Source organism: Borostomias antarcticus (genome assembly GCF_949987555.1).
Source record: "Borostomias antarcticus genome assembly, chromosome: 5".
NCBI lineage: Eukaryota > Metazoa > Chordata > Actinopteri > Stomiiformes > Stomiidae > Borostomias > Borostomias antarcticus.
In genome coordinates, this window is record NC_140238.1 from 6,941,913 (window position 1) to 6,961,699 (window position 19,787).

At 45.8% G+C, this 19,787-nt stretch overlaps 1 protein-coding gene across 1 annotated transcript in view; it reads left to right on the forward strand.

Moving 5' to 3' along the window:
- Window positions 1-18,434, forward strand: part of LOC311309233 (synaptic vesicle 2-related protein-like) — a gene marked incomplete at both ends in the record, with an annotated part of 44,001 nt that extends 25,567 nt beyond the window's left edge. The window contains 16 exons of the mRNA XM_084438413.1: window positions 7,470-7,616; window positions 10,936-10,952; window positions 13,456-13,541; window positions 13,666-13,761; window positions 13,996-14,067; window positions 14,773-14,897; window positions 15,344-15,407; window positions 16,037-16,162; window positions 16,296-16,424; window positions 16,587-16,660; window positions 17,048-17,124; window positions 17,208-17,312; window positions 17,457-17,568; window positions 17,685-17,766; window positions 17,953-18,042; window positions 18,189-18,434. Of these exons, the coding sequence (XP_084294539.1) occupies window positions 7,470-7,616; window positions 10,936-10,952; window positions 13,456-13,541; window positions 13,666-13,761; window positions 13,996-14,067; window positions 14,773-14,897; window positions 15,344-15,407; window positions 16,037-16,162; window positions 16,296-16,424; window positions 16,587-16,660; window positions 17,048-17,124; window positions 17,208-17,312; window positions 17,457-17,568; window positions 17,685-17,766; window positions 17,953-18,042; window positions 18,189-18,434 (1,648 nt within the window). The remainder of the gene's footprint in view (window positions 1-7,469; window positions 7,617-10,935; window positions 10,953-13,455; window positions 13,542-13,665; window positions 13,762-13,995; window positions 14,068-14,772; window positions 14,898-15,343; window positions 15,408-16,036; window positions 16,163-16,295; window positions 16,425-16,586; window positions 16,661-17,047; window positions 17,125-17,207; window positions 17,313-17,456; window positions 17,569-17,684; window positions 17,767-17,952; window positions 18,043-18,188) is intronic.
- Window positions 18,435-19,787: the final 1,353 nt, after the last annotated feature.

Here is a 19,787-nt window from a genome sequence, read left to right on the forward strand (position 1 = left end):
ATAAATTACAAAGACCAATTTTACGGAATAATCCATAACAATATTAGTGCGGGGTGGCGGAGCTGTAAATACAGAAGCTAGATGCTGTGACTTTGATGCATGGCCGCTGAAGTCAGTCGTGAAAATAAAGTCCTAGCGGTGCCCCGCGGAGACCAAATGAAATTCAGGGTCAAGTTATTCTCATTTTCTTCCTTCGCACCGTTCCCTCCCAGCAGCTCATGTTGCTTGTGATTTGTTGTGTTTATGCTTGGCGACACACGGCGCTAAGTGACTCTCCTTTGTTTTCTTTCCAAAGCGACGGCTTTCACATCTTAAGGCGGTGATAAACAGACCTCGCTCTGACGGTGCACTTGCTTTCCTTAGCTCCGTGTGGCTGCTGTGTACGTGTTACTGTACGTACCATTGTTTGAGATTTCAAAGAGTGTTCATAGGGCATCAGAACCGTTTTCCGGAATGACCATGCCTTGCCTTGTCAGAAAGCAAACTGCCATGTCCAAAATAAACCGTTTTCCCTGTCAGTTCCCTCTGTCAGGTGCTCTTCCTGGTGAGTTCGTAGTTCGTAGGAGAGGTTCTGGTGGAGGCAGCAGCTCCTTCGATATTAGTTCCCCTTGTAATGAGCTGTGCAGCACGGTCGTCCCTCATTAGTGTGTTGGTTGGAGTAACACACTGGAACTCTTTGATGTTGTCAGAGATGCTCACCATTGTGCACAGAACAAAGAGTCCCTTCCTCTGGGATAAGGCAGGGTTAGCACTTCCTTCTGTTCTGCTGGGGGTGTGTGGAAACTGTTGCATTGGAAATCCCTTTGTTTCAATGCCAGAACAATCTGCAAAATTGTAATATGTTGTTATGATGTGCTTTTCGGGACATTGGAGGATGTAGGAAGAGCAGATCTTCACTGAATGCAAAACACACAGGAGACTATTTTCTTTGAAGGTGAAAAAGCTGATTAAGCTGAACAAAGTGTGTGACAGACAGGAGAAATCATAACAAAGGAGAAATCAAAACAAAGAGAATGTAACAAAGAGACGTGCTAACCTGATAATGGCAGAAGAAGAAGAAGAATTATTATGTGGGCTAGCTTGTAAAAGCTAGCCCAACTTGTGATATTCCCACTATTTCTTTCTTTCTTTATTATTCTCCCCGTTTTTTGTCTCCTTTATAACTTTTTCATACTTTGTGCTAGAAACTTCATTCAAACTTTAAAATGTTCATGATGTTTAGCTCTTTAACGGATGTATTCAGATTTTTGATATTTTTTATAGTTTTTTAGTAATTTAACTTTTAATAGTAATTTTTGTGCCATTGAAACTGCTGGTGGAATGTTCAGTATCATTATGTTTTTAGAGTGGTGGCAGCTGTTGCTTTGAAAATATTTACACATTTTGTAAACTGCTGGCACTCCTACAGTTTTGAAAGCTCACACACATATTATACATCAAAACTTTCACACAACTGTGCTGATTCGTACAATGTAAGTATCTAAGCTGTGTGACTTATACTTTTCGCTGTATGATGATTTGTTCGGCAACTGCGCTCCCCATTTAAACGTATGGCGCTGCACTCTAGCTTTTGAGCTGCTAATTTTGCATTTTTACTCTTTTTCTAACTTGTTGCTATGCCTACAGTTTTAACAGCTCATACACATATTAAATATCGAAACGTTCCCATAACTGTGCTGATTCGTACAATGTAAGTATCTAAGCCGTGTGACTTATAGTTTTCGCTGTATGACGATTTGTTCGGCAACTGCGCTCTCCATTTAAACGTATTAAACATTCCTTTCCTTCCTTCCATCCTTCCTTCCTTCCTTCCTTCCATCCTTCCTTTCCTTCCTTTCTTTCCTTCCTTCCATCCGTCCTTCCTTCCATCCTTCCTTCCTTCCATCCTTCCTTCCTTCTTTCTTTCTTTCCTTCCTTCCTTCCATCCATCCTTCCTTCCTTTCCTTTCCTTTCCTTTCCTTTCCTTTCCTTTCCTTTCCTTTCCTTTCCTTCCCTTCCCTTCCTTCCTTCCTTCCTTCTTTCCTTCCTTCCTTCCATCCTTCCTTCCTTCCATCCTTCCATCCTTCCTTTCTTTCCTTCCTTCCATCCTTCCTTCCCTTCTTCCCTTCCTTCCTTCTTTCTTTCTTTCCTTCCATCCTTCATTCCTTTCCTTCCTTCCATCCTTCCTTTCCTTCCCTTCTCCTTTCCTTCCTTCCTTCCTTCCATCCTTCCTTCCTTTCCTTCCTTCCATCCGTCCTTCCATCCTTCCTTCCTTCCATCCTTCCTTCCATCCTTCCCTCCATCCTTCCTTCCATCCTTCCTTCCATCCTTCCCTTCTTTCTTTCTTTTTTCTTTCCTTCCATCCTTCATTCCTTTCCTATGAGTTATGATGAGTGGTCTTATCTATTTTTGAGTGTAGTACTAGCAGTACTTATAACAAACAACTACTGCAACACCTCCACAGCTACTGCTCCGACCGGCGTGGGCTATAGACACATGGTCTCCAATGAGGGGTGCATGGGGATGGCCTGGCAATCACTGACCTGCCCCCCACAACCTCTGACCTGAGGGGGCGGAGTCTCGCCACCACGCCACTATCCACACCACCGTCCCCACATCTCAGACCCTGAGTTGGCTAAAGACGCAGTTTTCACGGTTGGGTGCATGTGGGTGGTCCGGGGAGCAGTACGCTGTCCTCGACCGGCTCTGACCCGAGGAGGCGGAGTCTCGTCACCACGCCACTATTCACGCCACTGTCCCCACATCTCAGCCCCTGAGTGAGCTATAGACACACGGTCTTCACTGTTGGGTGCATGGAGATTGCCCGGATGTCAGTGCACTGCCCCCGACCTGCTCTGACTGGAGGGGGCGGAGTCTCGCCATCACGCCACTATCCACGCCACACACCTCACAACACAGCCTCTGAGGTGACTAGAGACACACGGTCTTCACTGGTGAAGGCAGGTGGGTAGCCCGGCATGGCCTACACTGTCCGCGACCGGCTCTGACCCAAGGGGGCGGAGTCTCGCCACCACGCCACTGAACATGTTACGGACACCACAACTCAGCCCTTGAGTGGGCTGGAGACACACGGTCTTCACTGGTGAAGGCAGGTGGATAGCCCGGTGCGGCCTACACTGTTCACGCCTGGCTCTGAACCAAGCGGGCGGAGTCTCACCACCACGCCACAGACCCCACAACTCAGCCCCTGATTGAGCTAGAGACACACAGTCTTCACCAGAGGGTGCAAGGAGACTGCCCGGAGGTCTTCATGGTGGAGTCAGGTAGGTGGCCCAGAGAGGGGTACACTGTCCCCGACTGGCTCTGACCTGAGGGGGTGGAGTCTCACCACCAGGCCACTTTCCACGCCACAGGCCCCGTGATAACAACTGACGATTTGTTCGGCAACTGCGCTCCCCGTTGGAACATATATATATATTATTTGGTGTGTATCTTGTCACATGGAACATCTAATTAGGATGCATTCATGTCATGTAATTATCAGTTGCATTCTCATGCGTTTTCATGTATATTCATATGGTTGTTTGTTGTCTCATTCTTATGTTGCAGTTTCACAAAAAGGCTTCAGTAAAGGCACCTAAACTGTCACTGCCGTCTCAGGTGTTTATTGGAGTATGTTTAGTTCTCTGTCTGAGCTGTGTAGGCTACTATTACACATGGTCAGGGCAGAAGATAAAGTGTTTAAGCTATACAGACATATTATACATAGAAATGTTCTGCAAGTTCTCAGGATTCCTATGGTGTCAATATATAAGCTGTAACATTCATAGTTTTCTCATGCAGGCACGCAGCCAGCTTGGGACACACACATGCGCGCGCACAGAGACACACACACACACACACACTGAATGACACCCCAGTCACCACTGTTGACTCCTTCCACTTCCTGGGCTCCACCATCTCCCAGGACCTCAAGTGGGAGCTATACATCAGCTCTCTCACCAAAAAAAGCACAGCAGAGGATGTATTTCCTGAGGTAGCTGAAGAAATTCAACATGCCAAATGCAATGATGCTACTCTTCTACAAGTCCATCCTCCCCTCCTCCATCACTATCTGGTTCTCCGCCCCAAAAGATAAGCTAGACTGCAACGCATCATCCGCTCAGCTGAGAGGGTGATCGGCTGTAGAATGCCACCCCTACAGTACCTGCACGCCTCCAGGCCCCTGAAACGGACTACCTACTGTCGAAAAACTGCTATTACTCTGGTTTAATTGTAAAAGATGAAAGGAAATGCAGACACTTTCTCAAATTATGAATTTAACACACTAAAACCAAACACTAAAACACTAAAAACAAACGAAAATGACATTTACACAAATTAGATCACACTTTAGGGCGCATCACAGAACTTGTCATGACCTGGCTCAAATGGCCACAACAAAAAGGAGACACACCACGGTTCAAAGTATAACAAAATATTTATTAACCAAACATATTTTCAGGGATCTTTGTCTCATACAGTATGTGCAAGTGACATGCATACATAGTTGTTGCGCGTGTGCACACTAGATAAAGGCAGTAGTACTGTAAGTGAAAAACCACAGTAGTGGTAAAGGAGGGACTAATTAGTTTTGAAAACACTGAACTGCAAAACCATAGTAGTGGTAAAGGTAGAACTGATTAGTTTTGAAAACACTCAAGTGCAAAACCACAGTAGTGGTTAACTGAACTGATTTAATACTCAAGTGTTAGGTTAACTGAACTGATTTAATACTCAAGTGTTAGGTTAACTGAACTGATTGGTTTAACTACTCAAGTGTTATGTTAACTGAACTGATTGGTTTAAATACTCAAGTGTTATGTTAACTGAACCGATTGGTTTAAATACTAATAAGTGAACTGTTTAAATACTTAACTGAACTGATTAAGAAGAACTACGCAATAGGCTACAACATATTTACACAAAAATAATCAAATTAAATTACAAGGAGGCCATCAATTACACCGCCACTTTCGGTTACGACCACCCGGCAGGGAACATTGGTCAGTCCATTGGGAAATGTTTGTTCCCAGAGAGGTCCCTTGATTGTGAGGGTGGAGTCATCCACCAGAAGCACCTCCTTTTCCCCACTTTGGAGCACCATCACCCCCAATATCTCCACCTCCCTATCGACTCTGTGCTGATGCTGTTGAAAGCAAACATTTTGGTTTCAGTCAGGATTTTTGCACACACATTTGATGATAATAACAGTTTTAATATAAAGATCATGCTGACGCCATCAAGTTCGTAAAAGAACTCCAGCACAGAAGAGAGAGGAACAGAGAAAATCCGTGGGGGATAGGCAGCACACTGGATTCTGCTGGAAGACGTTTTGGACAGCCTGCAGGAAAAAGAAACATAAATGGTGAGTGGCATCGGCGTTTCTCATTGATGCACACTTGACCGGGGTGTAAAATAAAGCACTATAGCCTATAGAGTCAACCATACTGCCAAATAAAAAGTGTTACCTATAAGCGCCACCAGAAACGTTTGCGTTATTATTATGCAAAATACAAGTTTAAATTGCTTGTGCCACATCATTGAATGAGTTCACTCTCCCCATTACCATTTAAACCTATGCTCAGATCTCTCCACTGAATGTTGCATAGCATGTCAATTTCGATAGAGTGTTGATGGCAAAGTGTGCACTTACACAACGTCTCTCAACTACGCTATATTCCAAAAGGCATTGTGCAAGTGCATTTTTCATATCTTCAAAATATCTCTTACCTTCACCATGACGTATCTCTGATGTCCATGTAGCCAGGCCAGAGCTGAACTGTGGCAGCTCTTGAAGTAGCTGTAAGGGGCTGGGTTGGTGAGGAAGCAGGCAGGCGGCACAGCTACCAGTTCTGGAAGGACAGAGGAAAAAGTGTTACAGTACGACCATAACAAGCAAGGTAAGGCTAGCACTATAAACGCGAACTCTGATGAGTAGGCTAAATTGGATAAGGACTTGCCACAATCATGTAGAGTATGGGAAGATCTGGTGACAAATGAAGGTAAGACCAGGATTCTTGCAGCAGTGGAGATTGGATTGAAGTCAGCTGCACTGCTACGTCACTGATGAATGGGTATTAAGGTGATGTGCTGCACCTGCTCTGAGGTGCTGGGGTGCTTTGGGCTGGTATCCGTTGAGGTAGGCAGGGAGTAGGCCAATTTGAAATGTCTTACTGGACCTTGAAATGTCCTGTCCATCTTGTCCTCCAAGAGCCCTGTTCACAACCCCACCTTGCCATGACACTGTTACCATGGTACTAGAACTGAGCAGTTTAAAACACTGTAAAGGTAGAACTTAAGAACACTGATGGTAGGACTAAGTACAATTGAGTGGATTACTAATGTATTAACACAGGTACTATGGTAAAGGTAGAACTGATCAGTTTAAATCGCTGTAAAGGTAGAACTTATTAGTTTAACAACACTGAAGGTAGAACTATAGTGTATAACCACAGGTACTATGGTAAAGGTAGAACTGATCAGTTTAAATAACTGTAAAGGTAAAAGAACTATGTACAACTGAATGAGGTAAAAGAACTATGTACAACTGAATGAGGTAAAAGAACTATGTACAACTGAATAGATTACAAATTTCACAGAACAGATTACTATCACGCGAGGTGCTGTGACCCCCAGCGTCCGTACCGCCGTCCGGGCAAAGGGTAAAAGGTGGGGGTGGGGCAGGAGGGCGAGGCGCTGTGACCCCCAGCGTCCGTACCGCCGTCCGGGCAAAGGGTAGGGTGGGGGTGGGGCAGGAGGGCGAGGCGCTGTGACCCCCAGCGTCCGTACCGCCGTCCGGGCAAAGGGTAGGGTGGGGTTGGGGCAGGAGGGCGAGGCGCTGTGACCCCCAGCGTCCGTACCGCCGTCCGGGCAAAGGGTAAAAGGTGGGGGTGGGGCAGGAGGGCGAGGCGCTGTGACCCCCAGCGTCCGTACCGCCGTCCGGGCAAAGGGTAAAAGGTGGGGGTGGGGCAGGAGGGCGAGGCGCTGTGACCCCCAGCGTCCGTACCGCCGTCCGAGCAAAGGGTAAAAGGTGGGGATGGGGCAGGAGGGCGAGGCGCTGTGACCCCCAGCGTCCGTACCGCCGTCCGAGCAAAGGGTAAAAGGTGGGGATGGGGCAGGAGGGCGAGGCGCTGTGACCCCCAGCGTCCGTACCGCCGTCCGGGCAAAGGGTAAAAGGTGGGGGTGGGGCAGGAGGGCGAGGCGCTGTGACCCCCAGCGTCCGTACCGCCGTCCGGGCAAAGGGTAGGGTGGGGGTGGGGCAGGAGGGCGAGGCGCTGTGACCCCCAGTCATGTCTGACTCCGTGCCTCTCTCTTTATCACAGTAAGACAACGTTATTAGAGGGTCTGGAAGTGGACCAATACATGCTACATGCTGGCGATTCTCATCTACATACAGAAGTGTCTGTGTTAGTGTGTGTCTGTCTGTGTGCGTTTGTGTGGTGTATTTAAAAAAAGTTTTTATCTCGCACCTCTCTCCCTCCCTCCAGTCTGGACTATGAGGAGATCTCCATAGACCCAGTGTGTGACTGGAGGCCGGTACCGGTCAAACTGGGCCTGCACATAAAGGAGGAAGCGGACAGGCCGGTCCTGAAGCGCTGCCGTATTGTCAGCCCCAGTCATCGCTCCTGCCCAACGTCATGGAGATGATTGCGGCCCTGGGGTGTGTGTGTGTGTGTGTGTGTGTGCACATTAAAGTTACAAACCTATGAGACTGTTTGAGTTGAAGTGTCTTTGGCATTATTCAGATTCAAGATTTCTTTGTCTTATGTAATGTACTGTACAGTTACAGTGAAATGTTGCTGTACACAGCTGTGATAGTGTAACTTGTAATAACTGACTATGTCCTCTGTAGTACAGTTGTTGATTTTGACACTCTTGTTTTACTTAGGGGCGAATTCACTAAAGGATTGCGCAGCTTTTCCTGACGCAAAGCCTGTGCAAATAAGTCAAAAATTATGTTTGCTATTCACAAAGCCCTCGCAAAGGGTGAAATACGGTGTTAACTGCGTTGCGTTCGTCATTGCGTTTCTCTGCGCCGGTGTTATTAGCTCATATTTAAATTAGGTAATATGGGCGGAGAATGTTCCCCTTTCTATGCAAATGAACATTATTGCAAAACCCGCCCAATTCACAAAGATCGGCGCAAATTGCCTCACGCAGTTAAAGTGAAATTAATACCGTTTTCAGAAACGTGGTGGTATTTAAGCGCAAGGGGTGTCATGGCCAGCCTTCCACTGATCATGGCAGCAGTGATTGTTGCGAGGCGAATTCGGCATCGCAATGCCAGGCATGTTGTTCGTGAGAGAATATTTAGAAGAAGGTCACTTTTTGATTTAACACTAGAACCACAGCGGTACCTGTTTGGACACCAGAGCGCGCAGCTCTTCAGCCAACTGGAGGATGAAGTCGCGTCTGGGGAGGCTCAGTTGACTATGCGTCTCTCCACCCGTCCCCAGCGAGTCCAAGCTCCCCCAATGAATAATACTCATTTATAATAGCCTACATAGCACGAAACTGTGCGTATAATAGTCTATACGCGAAACTGCGCATTCCCTATAGCTGTTCATTGAACGGCTGGGGGCCGATAAAGGTATAAATAAATAAAAACATAGCCTACACAATATTTTGTTTATTTGAATGGTCTTGAAAATATTTTGCTTTTGTATCAAAGCTGACGGCAGGTATCATCTTCAGCCATGGATGATGACTCCCGTGCGTAATCCTTCCAACGTTGGAGAGGCGGCATACAACCGGGCTCACATCAGGACGCGCGGTGTGATTGAGTGCACATTTGGAATCCTGAAAAGCCGTTTAGATGCCTAGATCGTACCGGTGGGGCAATGTTATACACTCCCCCAAAAGTATGCCAGATCATCGTGCTGCAACTTGCATAACATAAAATGACAATTTTTCCTTTGTTCGTCTTTTCAAATAATTCCACCTCCGTTTGCAGTCTTCCGCGTTTACACACACAAATGGCACTGACTGCTTGTGAAATTAAACCCCAAATCTGATTTTTGGCTGTAGCCGTCATATTTTTGGTGGAAAGCTGTGAGGCATGCTTTTGAACCTCGTCCGTGAGGCCTTCAAGTTCGCGGTCTGAGAATCGTATTTTTCTCTTTCTGTCTGCCATCGTCCAATGATATGCATACGAGTTGTTTGCGCTGCATGCGCTGTATTTATAGTCATTTCCTATATCAGCAGCAAATTGCACTCAGCCGCAAACACCGAATGGGCGTGTTTGCGCTGGGATATTATTAGCGCAATGTCTTTAGTGAATAGGTTTTTAAAACGGAGCACATAGCGGGCGCAACTGACGCGCAATATAATGGTGCAATTAGCGGGCGCAATTTGCTTTAGTGAATTCGCCCCTTAGTGTTTGACTGCACTTGTTTTATCTGATTTGTTAATAGTGTAACGCTGTGTCTAATTATGGGTAGTGGGTTTAGTTAGGTTTGTTGTGTGGGGAGTGTCCACTAGGGGGGGGGGTGGTGGTTTAGAGGGGGGGGAGAGGGTGAGCGCGTGAGACGCGAGGGAGTTTTTGGTTTTGGCTGGAGCCGAGGGAAGCAGAGGACGGAGGAGATCGTTTTTGGGGAGCGAGGGGAATGCTTTTTTGGAGGACTAAGTTAGTGTAGCTGTGGACATATCTCAACCCCGGTTAGTTGTGAGCCCAGGAGGCAGGGAAATAAACATTCAAGCCGGTTGGCTATTTTCCTACTATCGTCTATTCGTCTATTTGTTTGTCTGCTAGCACACCGCAACGCCACAATAGCAACAACGTTTAGGGATAGAATAAAGCCATGTGACTTTTTGATGGAATCACAAGGCAAGGATCCTCTCCTATGTCTGAATCCATCCATGGTTTGCAATAGTCAATATCGCCTGTGTATAGGCCATTGTACCATATAGGTGCCATTGTACCAGCCACTTCCATTGTACCAGTTAAAATGATTACTATGTAATGTGCACCACGGAGACGGAGGACATATACAGACAAAATATCCAAGTCAGTACTGCAACACAGTTCTATATGTCTGATCGATGAACAGGAATTGTTTTGACACGCGATTACTGTGGCACACGTAATGTGACCAGCTTCACGGCCTACAGGGAGGCGCGCGTGCGTCCTGTTGTCAAGCTGTCTTGCCTGGCAACGGACGAGGTGAGGTGGTACAGTAGCTAAAAGAACGATTGTATCAAGTAAATGCCAATATATATCTCCATATATTATAATTACATCTTGTAAATGTTGCTAAACCAACGTAAACAAAGTTAACTATAAACTGAATCTGCCAAAGTAAAGTTTTGCCAACGTTAGCCGCTAGCTAAGGTTAGCTAGCGCTTGCAACATGTGCTAATTGCTTTAGCCGGTGGCATAAACGGCTATATGCAACATCTGTCTGGTTAACTTTCTATGTGATGTTGACAGCTAGTGTATGGTCGTTTTATTAGTTAGCCAACGTTAGCTACCAGTATGCTATGTCTGACAGTAAAGCATGGTACATCTGTTTGGTAGTAAGGTTAGCTGGTTGGCTTGGGAAACAATGTTACCTAGCTAGCTAACTTGGCTCTATAACGTAACCGACCAACAATGGCTGTCTCGGTGTTAAGGACCGCTGCTTTGTGGTATTTTGTGATAAGGGAATCAACCCCTGGATTCTTTGTATTGCATTTACACTGTCAGTCTGCACTGTCCCGTCGTCTTTATCAGCGTATGCCATTACCCTAGTCAAATGTCTAGTGTGTGTACATAGCGAAGAATAAACTGATCTTTGATAAGAGGCTGTCAGGCGCCAGTACGCCCGCAAATACGCGGATAGAGACTCGGAGACCAGAATACTTTCATATGATAGTTTTATTAACTAAGTAAAACAACTTGACATGTATACCCAATAATGGATGCATTTCAATGAATGTGTCCTTATACCTGCTCTCTTTCTCTTTTATTCACAGATTTGACAGTGATTCAGGTAAGTCACACAACAGGACATGCTGTATGGCTGTCTGTTTGCCACAATCATGTTAAATTGGTGTTTTGACTGCATCTAGTAGTTATGTTGCAGATTGGGGATTATACACTAATTAAAACATACTTAGGAATGTTATATTCAATTTCTGCCAAGGCTACACCAAATACTTTCAAAATTCTACACACTGCACTTTCCATGAAAGTTATACCTATGTAGCAAATGTGTTCTGATCAGCCTATTGTCTCCAACCCTATATTAATACAAACCCTCTCCCCTCCCTCCCTGGCATACTACTGCCGTGATTCCTGTTGGTTCATCCTGCTGGCATATCAGACACTCTCTCTGACATACTGCTGGTCATCCGAGCTACCCTCAACGGTAATTTGTGTGCACAAAGTGCTGAAGTGTTTTGACCAATTAACACATTTTCTAAAAAAAATAAAAAAAAAAAAAAAAAATATATATACACCTTTGTCCCCCGCTCGATTGTTCATAGCCTTATTTTGACAAATACATGATAAAATGTTAAGTGAATGTGAGCTATCACAAGGAGACTTATATTATTTTTCTTCTTTCAGGTAAAACTGCTGCTGGGAAAGCCAGACTCTCTCAAATCCCACCCCCCTCAACCCTGCTGTCCACATTTTGGCCTCTATCTTTTCTCTCTGAATACTCTGCCTGTTTCACCCTATTGAAAAGTATGTCCCATCTTCCCCTACCCCCCTTTTAAAGAACGTCCCATCCCCCGCCTTGATTGTGCGATCCCCTTGTTGATAACGCCTTGATTGTGCGGACCCTTGTTGAGAAGCCTCGGTTGTGCCACCTACTACTTTGTCGAGAAAAGGCCTTGAATGTGCCATACACCTTGTTGAGAAAAGGCCTTGAATGTGCCCTACACCTTGTTGAAAAAGGCCTTGAATGTGCCATACACCTTGTTGAGAAAATGCCTTGAATGTGCCATACACCTTGTTGAGAAAGCCTTGATTGTGCCACTTGGGCCTAACCAGCACGCCACTATCTACGCCACGGGCCCCACAACTCAGTGTTTGTATCAGGGCAGCCTCACTCATTTTAGGCAAAGTGATAGTAGAGAGAGTGACAGAGAGAGTGATAGACAGAGAGAGTGATAGAGTGATAGACAGAGTGACAGACATAGAGTGATAGTGATAGACAGAGTGACATAGAGAGTGATAGACAGGCAGGCAGGTAGGCCAAGATTCAACATTAATGATATGTGTTAGATGATAAACTTGCCTTAGATAGACTGTAACCGAGTTGAATTGTTTAAACTCACTCATAAGTGAAACGCACTCATCGCCTACTCTCCTTGCAACACACACTTCTAAAGTTGTTTACAATGGCTCTAACCACACCCCTTTCCTCACCTAAATGTCTCTAACCACACCCAGCCCACCTAAAGGGCTTTTTGCTGATTGGGTATCTCACTGTAACTTGAGATCAATGCTCTAGCAGCTTAAACCATCTAAAATATGCAGTCAGTTGGTAGCAGTCACCAGCCTCAGCGACATGAACAAACTGGGAAAAACATCAATAGGTTACCAGCAATGGAGAAATTCTGAAATTAGGTACAGTAACCAAATCAGACATATTATACAGGAATGTATTGTATTCATATTCCATGAGGGCGACAGTAAGTACATAGGTGAATGTCTTTGAAGAAACACCTGTCTGGGAGGGGTTTCAGGGAAGGAAAATGTGCATTTTGTGTTCCAGGTTACATACAAGTTCAAGTTTCACGAGTTACACAAGTTCTGTTGTGTTTTCCCAGGCATGTTCTATAAATCAAACATGTTCTTGGAAATGTCCTGTTTGCAGCGTGGAAACATTCAGAGGTGGAGCAGATAGTCTCCGTCACACAGATGAGGACCAGTGTGCAGATTATGAGGTTAACACCACCACCTCTATCCAGACTGTGGATCTTGTGCTCCACAGTTCAGCGCCTTTCGGACAGGATCTGCCCACTCAAGGTTTGTGGAGAAACACGTTTCAACACAGTCATGTTCAACATTACCTGATTTCTCTCTAAAAAGCCCTGATAGTCAATGGACTGAAGCCAGTTTTGACTGATATGGTCTGGAGTGTCTATGACAGTGATAAGGTGTTCAGCTCGCTAATGCCATGGTTTAAGATGTTCAGCTGGCTAATGCCATGGTTTATTGCTTCATCAACACTGTTTTCGTAGTCCTCCTTTCATTCAGGTAAGAACTGCAGATTTTGTAAGAGTATATGTCATTGTTTCCCTAACAATTACCATTGCATAATTAACTCTAATTGGACACCAGCATGTGCAAAATCAACAACCAATCAATGCTGTGCTGGCACTTAATTCATCATGAATTGTCTCAATAACTATTTATGATCATAATATTTTCAGTGGTTTGTTTTGTTGTACTAAAGCTGTGTATGGGTGAGTTTGGATGGGATAGAGTTGTTCTTCTCATGGTTGTCCTGTGGTTTCTTTCTCCTCATGTTTCTCATGCAGATACCTTCACCGTGGAGGACGCCGTGGAGACCATTGGTTTTGGAATGTTCCAATGGAAGCTCTCTGTCCTCACTGGGTTGGCATGGGTGAGAGTGGACATTACTGTTGTTTTTCTTATGCTAGACTGATGATTGTAATTAACTCCTAGTGACCAGTCAACTAAAGTAGTTCTGGTGTCTTGTTGTCTCTGATCTGATTGGCTGGCTTTAGACAGCAGATGCTATGGAGATGATGACCCTCAGTATCCTGGTTCCTCAGCTACACTGTGAATGGAGGCTTCCCAGTTATAAACTGGCATTAATATTGGTGGTCAGTCTCTCTCTCTCTCTCTCTCTCTCTCTCTCTCTCTCTCTCTGGTACCCCTGTGGCTCAAGTGTTAGTATATTGTTGCTTGAGCTAGAACACACAGCATCATTACATTCATAACCGAATTACATGATATTAGTTGCACTTTCAACTACTTGTTTACAAATTGTCCAAGATGAGCCTGTGTAGATTATTAGGATCTGTGCTTTTATAATGGCATTGCATGTTTCTCAGGCAGTGTGCATTGGGAGTATGGTCAGTTCCACTCCGTGGGGGAATATAGCAGACAAGTATGGCAGGAAACTAGTAAGTTTATTTATTTATTTATGTATGTGTTTATTTTACATGCACTTGAGGCAAAGGTTATTGTTCACTCAATGTGTTGAGTTATGGATATAGTTATGTGGACTTACTTATTACATTGTGTGTGTGTGTGTGTGTGTTTAACAGGGAAGCAACGGCACTCATGAGATAGACAGTAGTCTTCAAAACTTTAATGGGCAGGAATGAACGTTGGATGCTGATGAAGGCTTAAGGCTGAAACGTTCATTTCTGCCCATTAAAGTTTTGAAGACCATTGTCTATCTCATGAGTGCCGTTGCTTCCCTTCATTCATTATAGCACTTGACCTGGCACCTGTGACTGCTCCAGTTTAATTTGGAGTTGTGCGCACTCGTACACTTTTGTGTGTGTAACAGGGCCTGGTGGTGTGTATGGTGTGGACCCTGTACTATGGCGTGCTGTGTGTGTGTGTGTAACAGGGCCTGGTGGTGTGTATGGTGTGGACCCTGTACTATGGCGTGCTGTGTGTGTGTGTGTAACAGGGCCTGGTGGTGTGTATGGTGTGGACCCTGTACTATGGCGTGCTGTGTGTGTGTGTGTAACAGGGCCTGGTGCTGTGTATGGTGTGGACCCTGTACTACGGCGTGCTGTGTGTGTGTGTGTAACAGGGCCTGGTGCTGTGTATGGTGTGGACCCTGTACTATGGCGTGCTGTGTGTGTGTGTAACAGGGCCTGGTGCTGTGTATGGTGTGGACCCTGTACTACGGCATGCTGTGTGCCTTCGCTCCGACATACGGCTGGATGCTGGTCCTGCGCGGCCTGGTGGGCGTGGGCATCGGAGGAGCCCCTCTGTCGTGAGTGAACCTCGTAGGCCACCGTACCGCTGGGGCCTCCACTGCTGCATCATGTCAGGGATCAAACACACTTTCAAACAGGGTTTCATTTAACACAGTAATACCCAAACATAATATGAAGCTTGAAAGGGAAAGAATAGACAAAACATCTGCTTTGTACAACAAGTTTCAAATCTTGTGAAATGTTGAATGTAGGCCATCAGACAGAATGAAGAACATGGTGTTATTGTAACACGCCCACATAATCTCCTAGGTCAGTAACTAGACCTGTGAACAACAGTAGATTAAGGAACAAAACTGTGTATTTATATCCTGGAGTGACAGAACCTGTTCCTGACGCAGACACACACAAACACACACACACACACACACACACACACACACACTGCAACATCATCATAGACACATTTAAATGAGCAGAGTACGTACCTTCCTTTCTATTTCAGGGTGACCCTGTACTCAGAATTCCTCCCAGTGAAGTCAAGAGGCAACTGCATTATACTGATTGAGGTAGCCTGCTGTGTCCAGAGAGTGTTTTTCTATGACTTTCCTTTTTTATGTCATAACAAGGAAATACTTCGCACATCTGGTTCAAAGACAGGTGTGTAGGAGAGGGATACATCCAAAGTATAAAAAAGGAAAAATGTAAACTATTAGTGCACCTAATTGATCTCTGATCCTCCCTAATTGTTATTTTGAAATGCCCCCCTTTTTGTAGTTGAAATGTAAAATTGTTTGCAATCTCTGTACTTTTTTCTGTACTTGTGTTCATTTGTCATGTGTTTAATTTCTAATCATGTTATTTTAACTAGTTGATTATTGACTTGTTATCAACTGAGTAGTCGATGATTTTTGTTAAGCAAATTCCATTTCTCACGTGAAGCCACACCCTAGAACCACACCCTGGAACCGGAACCTATTTAGATTGGAGTCTCAGTGTATGGATTCTCACTTCATTTTTGTCTGACGAAGGTCTATGACCAAAACATTACCTAACCCTAACCCTATCACCTATTAAAATCTGTGCAGGTTTAGACAGTGTGCGGGTTTCCTCTTTTATCTCATAAAAGACCAAGATTTTGGCTGCAGCCCAGACTGTATATAGAATAATCCCCTTCTGAACTTTGCTCTCCCCTCAGATATTCTGGGCCCTTGGTAGTGTATCTGAGGTCCTTCTGGCCATGTGGATAATGCCTACTCTTGGCTGGCGCTGGCTGCTAGCCCTGTCCACGGCCCCACTGGCGGTCTTTGTTGCCCTCAGTTATGTAAGTATTGCTTACAAATCGTTATTCATTCTGTATCATTCATGGCAAACACTCAGGTGCATCCGTGGCTCACTGAACACGCCTGTACTCGCTAGTGAACAGGAAGTAATGCAGCCTGAACTGTCTGATGCAGTGGCTGCCTGAGAGTGCCCGCTTTGATGTGCTGACAGGAAACAGGGAGAAAGCTCTGTCAACGTTGAACCGCATCGCCACTGACAATGGCAAGACCATGCCGCTAGGCGTGCTGGTAGCCAACAAGCAGGTAAAACAGTAAAACTAGTGTGCTGTGTGTTTGTTCAAGGTGTGTACAAGGTGGTGTCACTGAGATCTTAGATCCAGCAAAACATTTACTCAACATTAGTAAGTCTTGCTCACACTGATGTCTGTGAAATGATAACAACTGTGTTACTTTTCTGTGTGGCAGGAAAACCGCGGAAGGATCAGCGATCTCTTCACCCCTCAGTATCGCACCACTACTCTTCTTCTGTGGTTTATATGGTAAGATAGATACCAGGATTAGTTTTTTCCTCCTGTCCAATTATCACCAGTTTGATGGTCTCAGAGTCCTGTCAAGGAGTTGTTATGTAAAATAATTGAGACTGTGGCATGAGCTATAGTTGGAGCTTACTCCATTTAATGAATCTCACATTCCCAAGCAAGCGGACGCACAACGTGACGTCAGTAGTAGCATGACAAATGTAACATGCAATACTAGAACATGGTTCTGTCGTAAGAGTGGAACGCTAGAACACAGCTCTGTCGTAAGAGTGGAACGCTAGAACACAGCTCTGTCGTAAGAGTGGAACGCTAGAACACAGCACTGCCACGACAGTGCCAGACGTAACAGGAGTGGTTCAGACCGTGTGTGATCTCTCTCTGCCCCAGGTTTGCGAACGCCTTTCTCTACTATGGCCTGATCCTCTTAACCACAGAGCTGTTCCAAGCGGGGGATGTGTGCGGTGGTGAGTGAAAGCAAGTTTTATTTAAAATATCATGTTTCATGTCTTGTCTAGTTTGGAAGTCTGAAAACAGAACAATCCCCTAGTGACGCAAGGTGCCAAGATTGAGCCCAGCTGTGACCTGGAGTGCAAACACCTAACGTTAGATGATTACAAAGACCTTCTCTGGACCACATTAGCAGAATTCCCAGGTAAACAACAAACTTAACCAGAGTTACCAGGAAGGGAAACTATTGAAGCTCCTCTGGCTGGGCCGGTTCCTCTCCTGATCCTCAGCCTCCATCAGCATGTTTACCTTCAGCAAAGCAGCCATGTTTGTGCTCGTCCCACTGCAGGGATCTTCCTAGCCCTGTGGGTGATTGATCGCCTGGGCAGGAAGAGAAGCATGGCGCTGTGCTTCCTCGGGTTCGCTCTGTCCATTCTACCCCTGTACGCTTGTATTGGGAGGTAAGTGCTATGGGTCACCTTGTCACTCTTGCCACTCTGGAGTATATCTACAAGACTATATGAACTTCACCCCCCCCCCCCCCCCTCTCTCTCTCTCTCTTTCGTTCTTTCTTCAGGATAGCTCTCATCATCTTCATCTTCATAGCTAGAGCCCTCATCACTGCGGGATTCCAAGTTGCTTATGTTTACACACCAGAGGTATTGCAAGCTTAACTCTTTACTTGTAATCTTGAGCACATTTGATCCAAGTTCAAATGTTTATTATTAATATTATTATTGTTGTTGTTGTTGTTGTTATTGTTATAGGATAAGGCTGTACAGTGTATATATAGTGTGTATGGTGTATGTAGCTGTATTGTAATTTCCCCCACCCTGGCTGTTCAGGTATACCCCACAGCAGTCAGAGCTCTTGGGCTGGGCTCTAGCAGTGGGATGGCCAGGGTCGGAGCCCTCTTCACTCCTTTTGTGGCACAGGTGTGTAACACTGGACCACTCTGTGAAGAAAAGATCCTCTTTCTATGTGTAACATTTCTCTGTGCTTTACTAATTTACTGTTATATTCAAGTAATGAGCACGTAGTATTCTGTTGTATTTTCCATCTTATTGTGTTCATACCGTAGGTGTTGGTGAGAACATCCGTGTTTCTGAGCCTGTCGGTGTACTGCCTCTGTTCCGTGCTGGCCATAGGAGCATCTCTGCTCCTGCCCATTGAGACCACCGGCCGCGGCCTGCAGGAGTTCAGCCCCCGCGCTGGGGAACAGGAGATGACCAACCAGCAGTCCAGAGGCTCCGAGCCCACGTCAACACCCACGTCCACGACAGCCATTAACAACAACAGGATGGCACAAGGCATTGAGAGAAATTGAAAAAAAGTGATTGCCTCAGTCTTTCAAATAAAAGACAATAATTGACCCACTGAAGCCATTAAGATGTATAGCCTTCATCTTTGGACATTTAAAGTTATACAGTGTAAGAAAGATGATTTTGCACAAAAGTCTGGATTAAGGGAAATACCAATAAATAGTGTACCTCATCTTTGTCATCATTTTTGCCTTCGTGCATGGCACTGTGATGCATGACCCGTTGACTCCAATATGTGGAAGTAATTGAATACGAATAATATATATAAATGTAGTTGAAAACAATATTTGTAATCTCATCATGAACAGCATTATTTTAGAGGGGCGGGGGGGTTCATGTTATCCCGAGTCACCTTGACGACATTTGGCCCAATAACAGCTCGCACGCGTGCTGAAGGAACCAATCACAGCACCCGGCAAAGAAGTAACGCCGCATGTCATTTCTGTCCCGCATGCATCCTGCACTGTTGTTTGTGTGCGCGGATACCATGGCAAAATACGCGCATGGGGGGCATTTCATACTTATTTACAAAACCTCTGTGACTGTAGCAGAATGATCTGTGGAGGATGAGCGAAGCGGGAACCGGTGGATGGTTTTATCTGAGTGGTGAAATCAGATGCTAAAAATATTTAATGCGATACTGAGTATTCTCTCCCTGGTGGTGGTCAGGGACAGTCTCGGCGTATCTTGTCCGAGAGATTCCCCGTCCAAGGACTGTACTTCTCGGCCGCAGTAGCCAGCCATGGCCCTGGTAACACTGCAGTGCTCCCCCACTCCCAGTGTAGCATCCTCCGCCAGCACAGCCACCACCAACGCGGGGGAGGTAAGTGGAAACTGACTCGCTGGCGCCGGCGCTGCTGCTGCAGGCAGCTCAATGGAGGAAACTCCGAGGATGCGACCAATAGAGATGCTCTATCCGCTAGGCCCCGTGTTGCAGAGTTGCTTGACAACAACTGTCAAACTAGAAAGTACATTTCCTGGAGAAAATGTGAGGTGGGCTAGCTGCTGCAGCTGTATGTAACAGCTACTGCTATAACTACTACGGACCAGGCAATCTCCATGCACCCACCGGCGAAGACCGTGCGTCTCTAGCCCAATCAGGGGCTGAGTTGTGGGGTCTGTGGTGTGGACAGTGGCATGGTGGTGAGACTCCGCCCCCTCAGGTCAGAGCTGGTCGAGGACAGTGTACCCCTCTCCGGACCACCTACCCGCCCGCACCGGTGAAGACCATGTGTCTCTAGCCCAATCAGGGGCTGAGTTGTGGGGCCGTGGCGTGGATAGTGGCGTGGGGGTGAGACTCCGCCCCCTCAGGTCAGAGCCAGTCAGGGACAGTGTACCCCTCTCCGGGCCACATATCT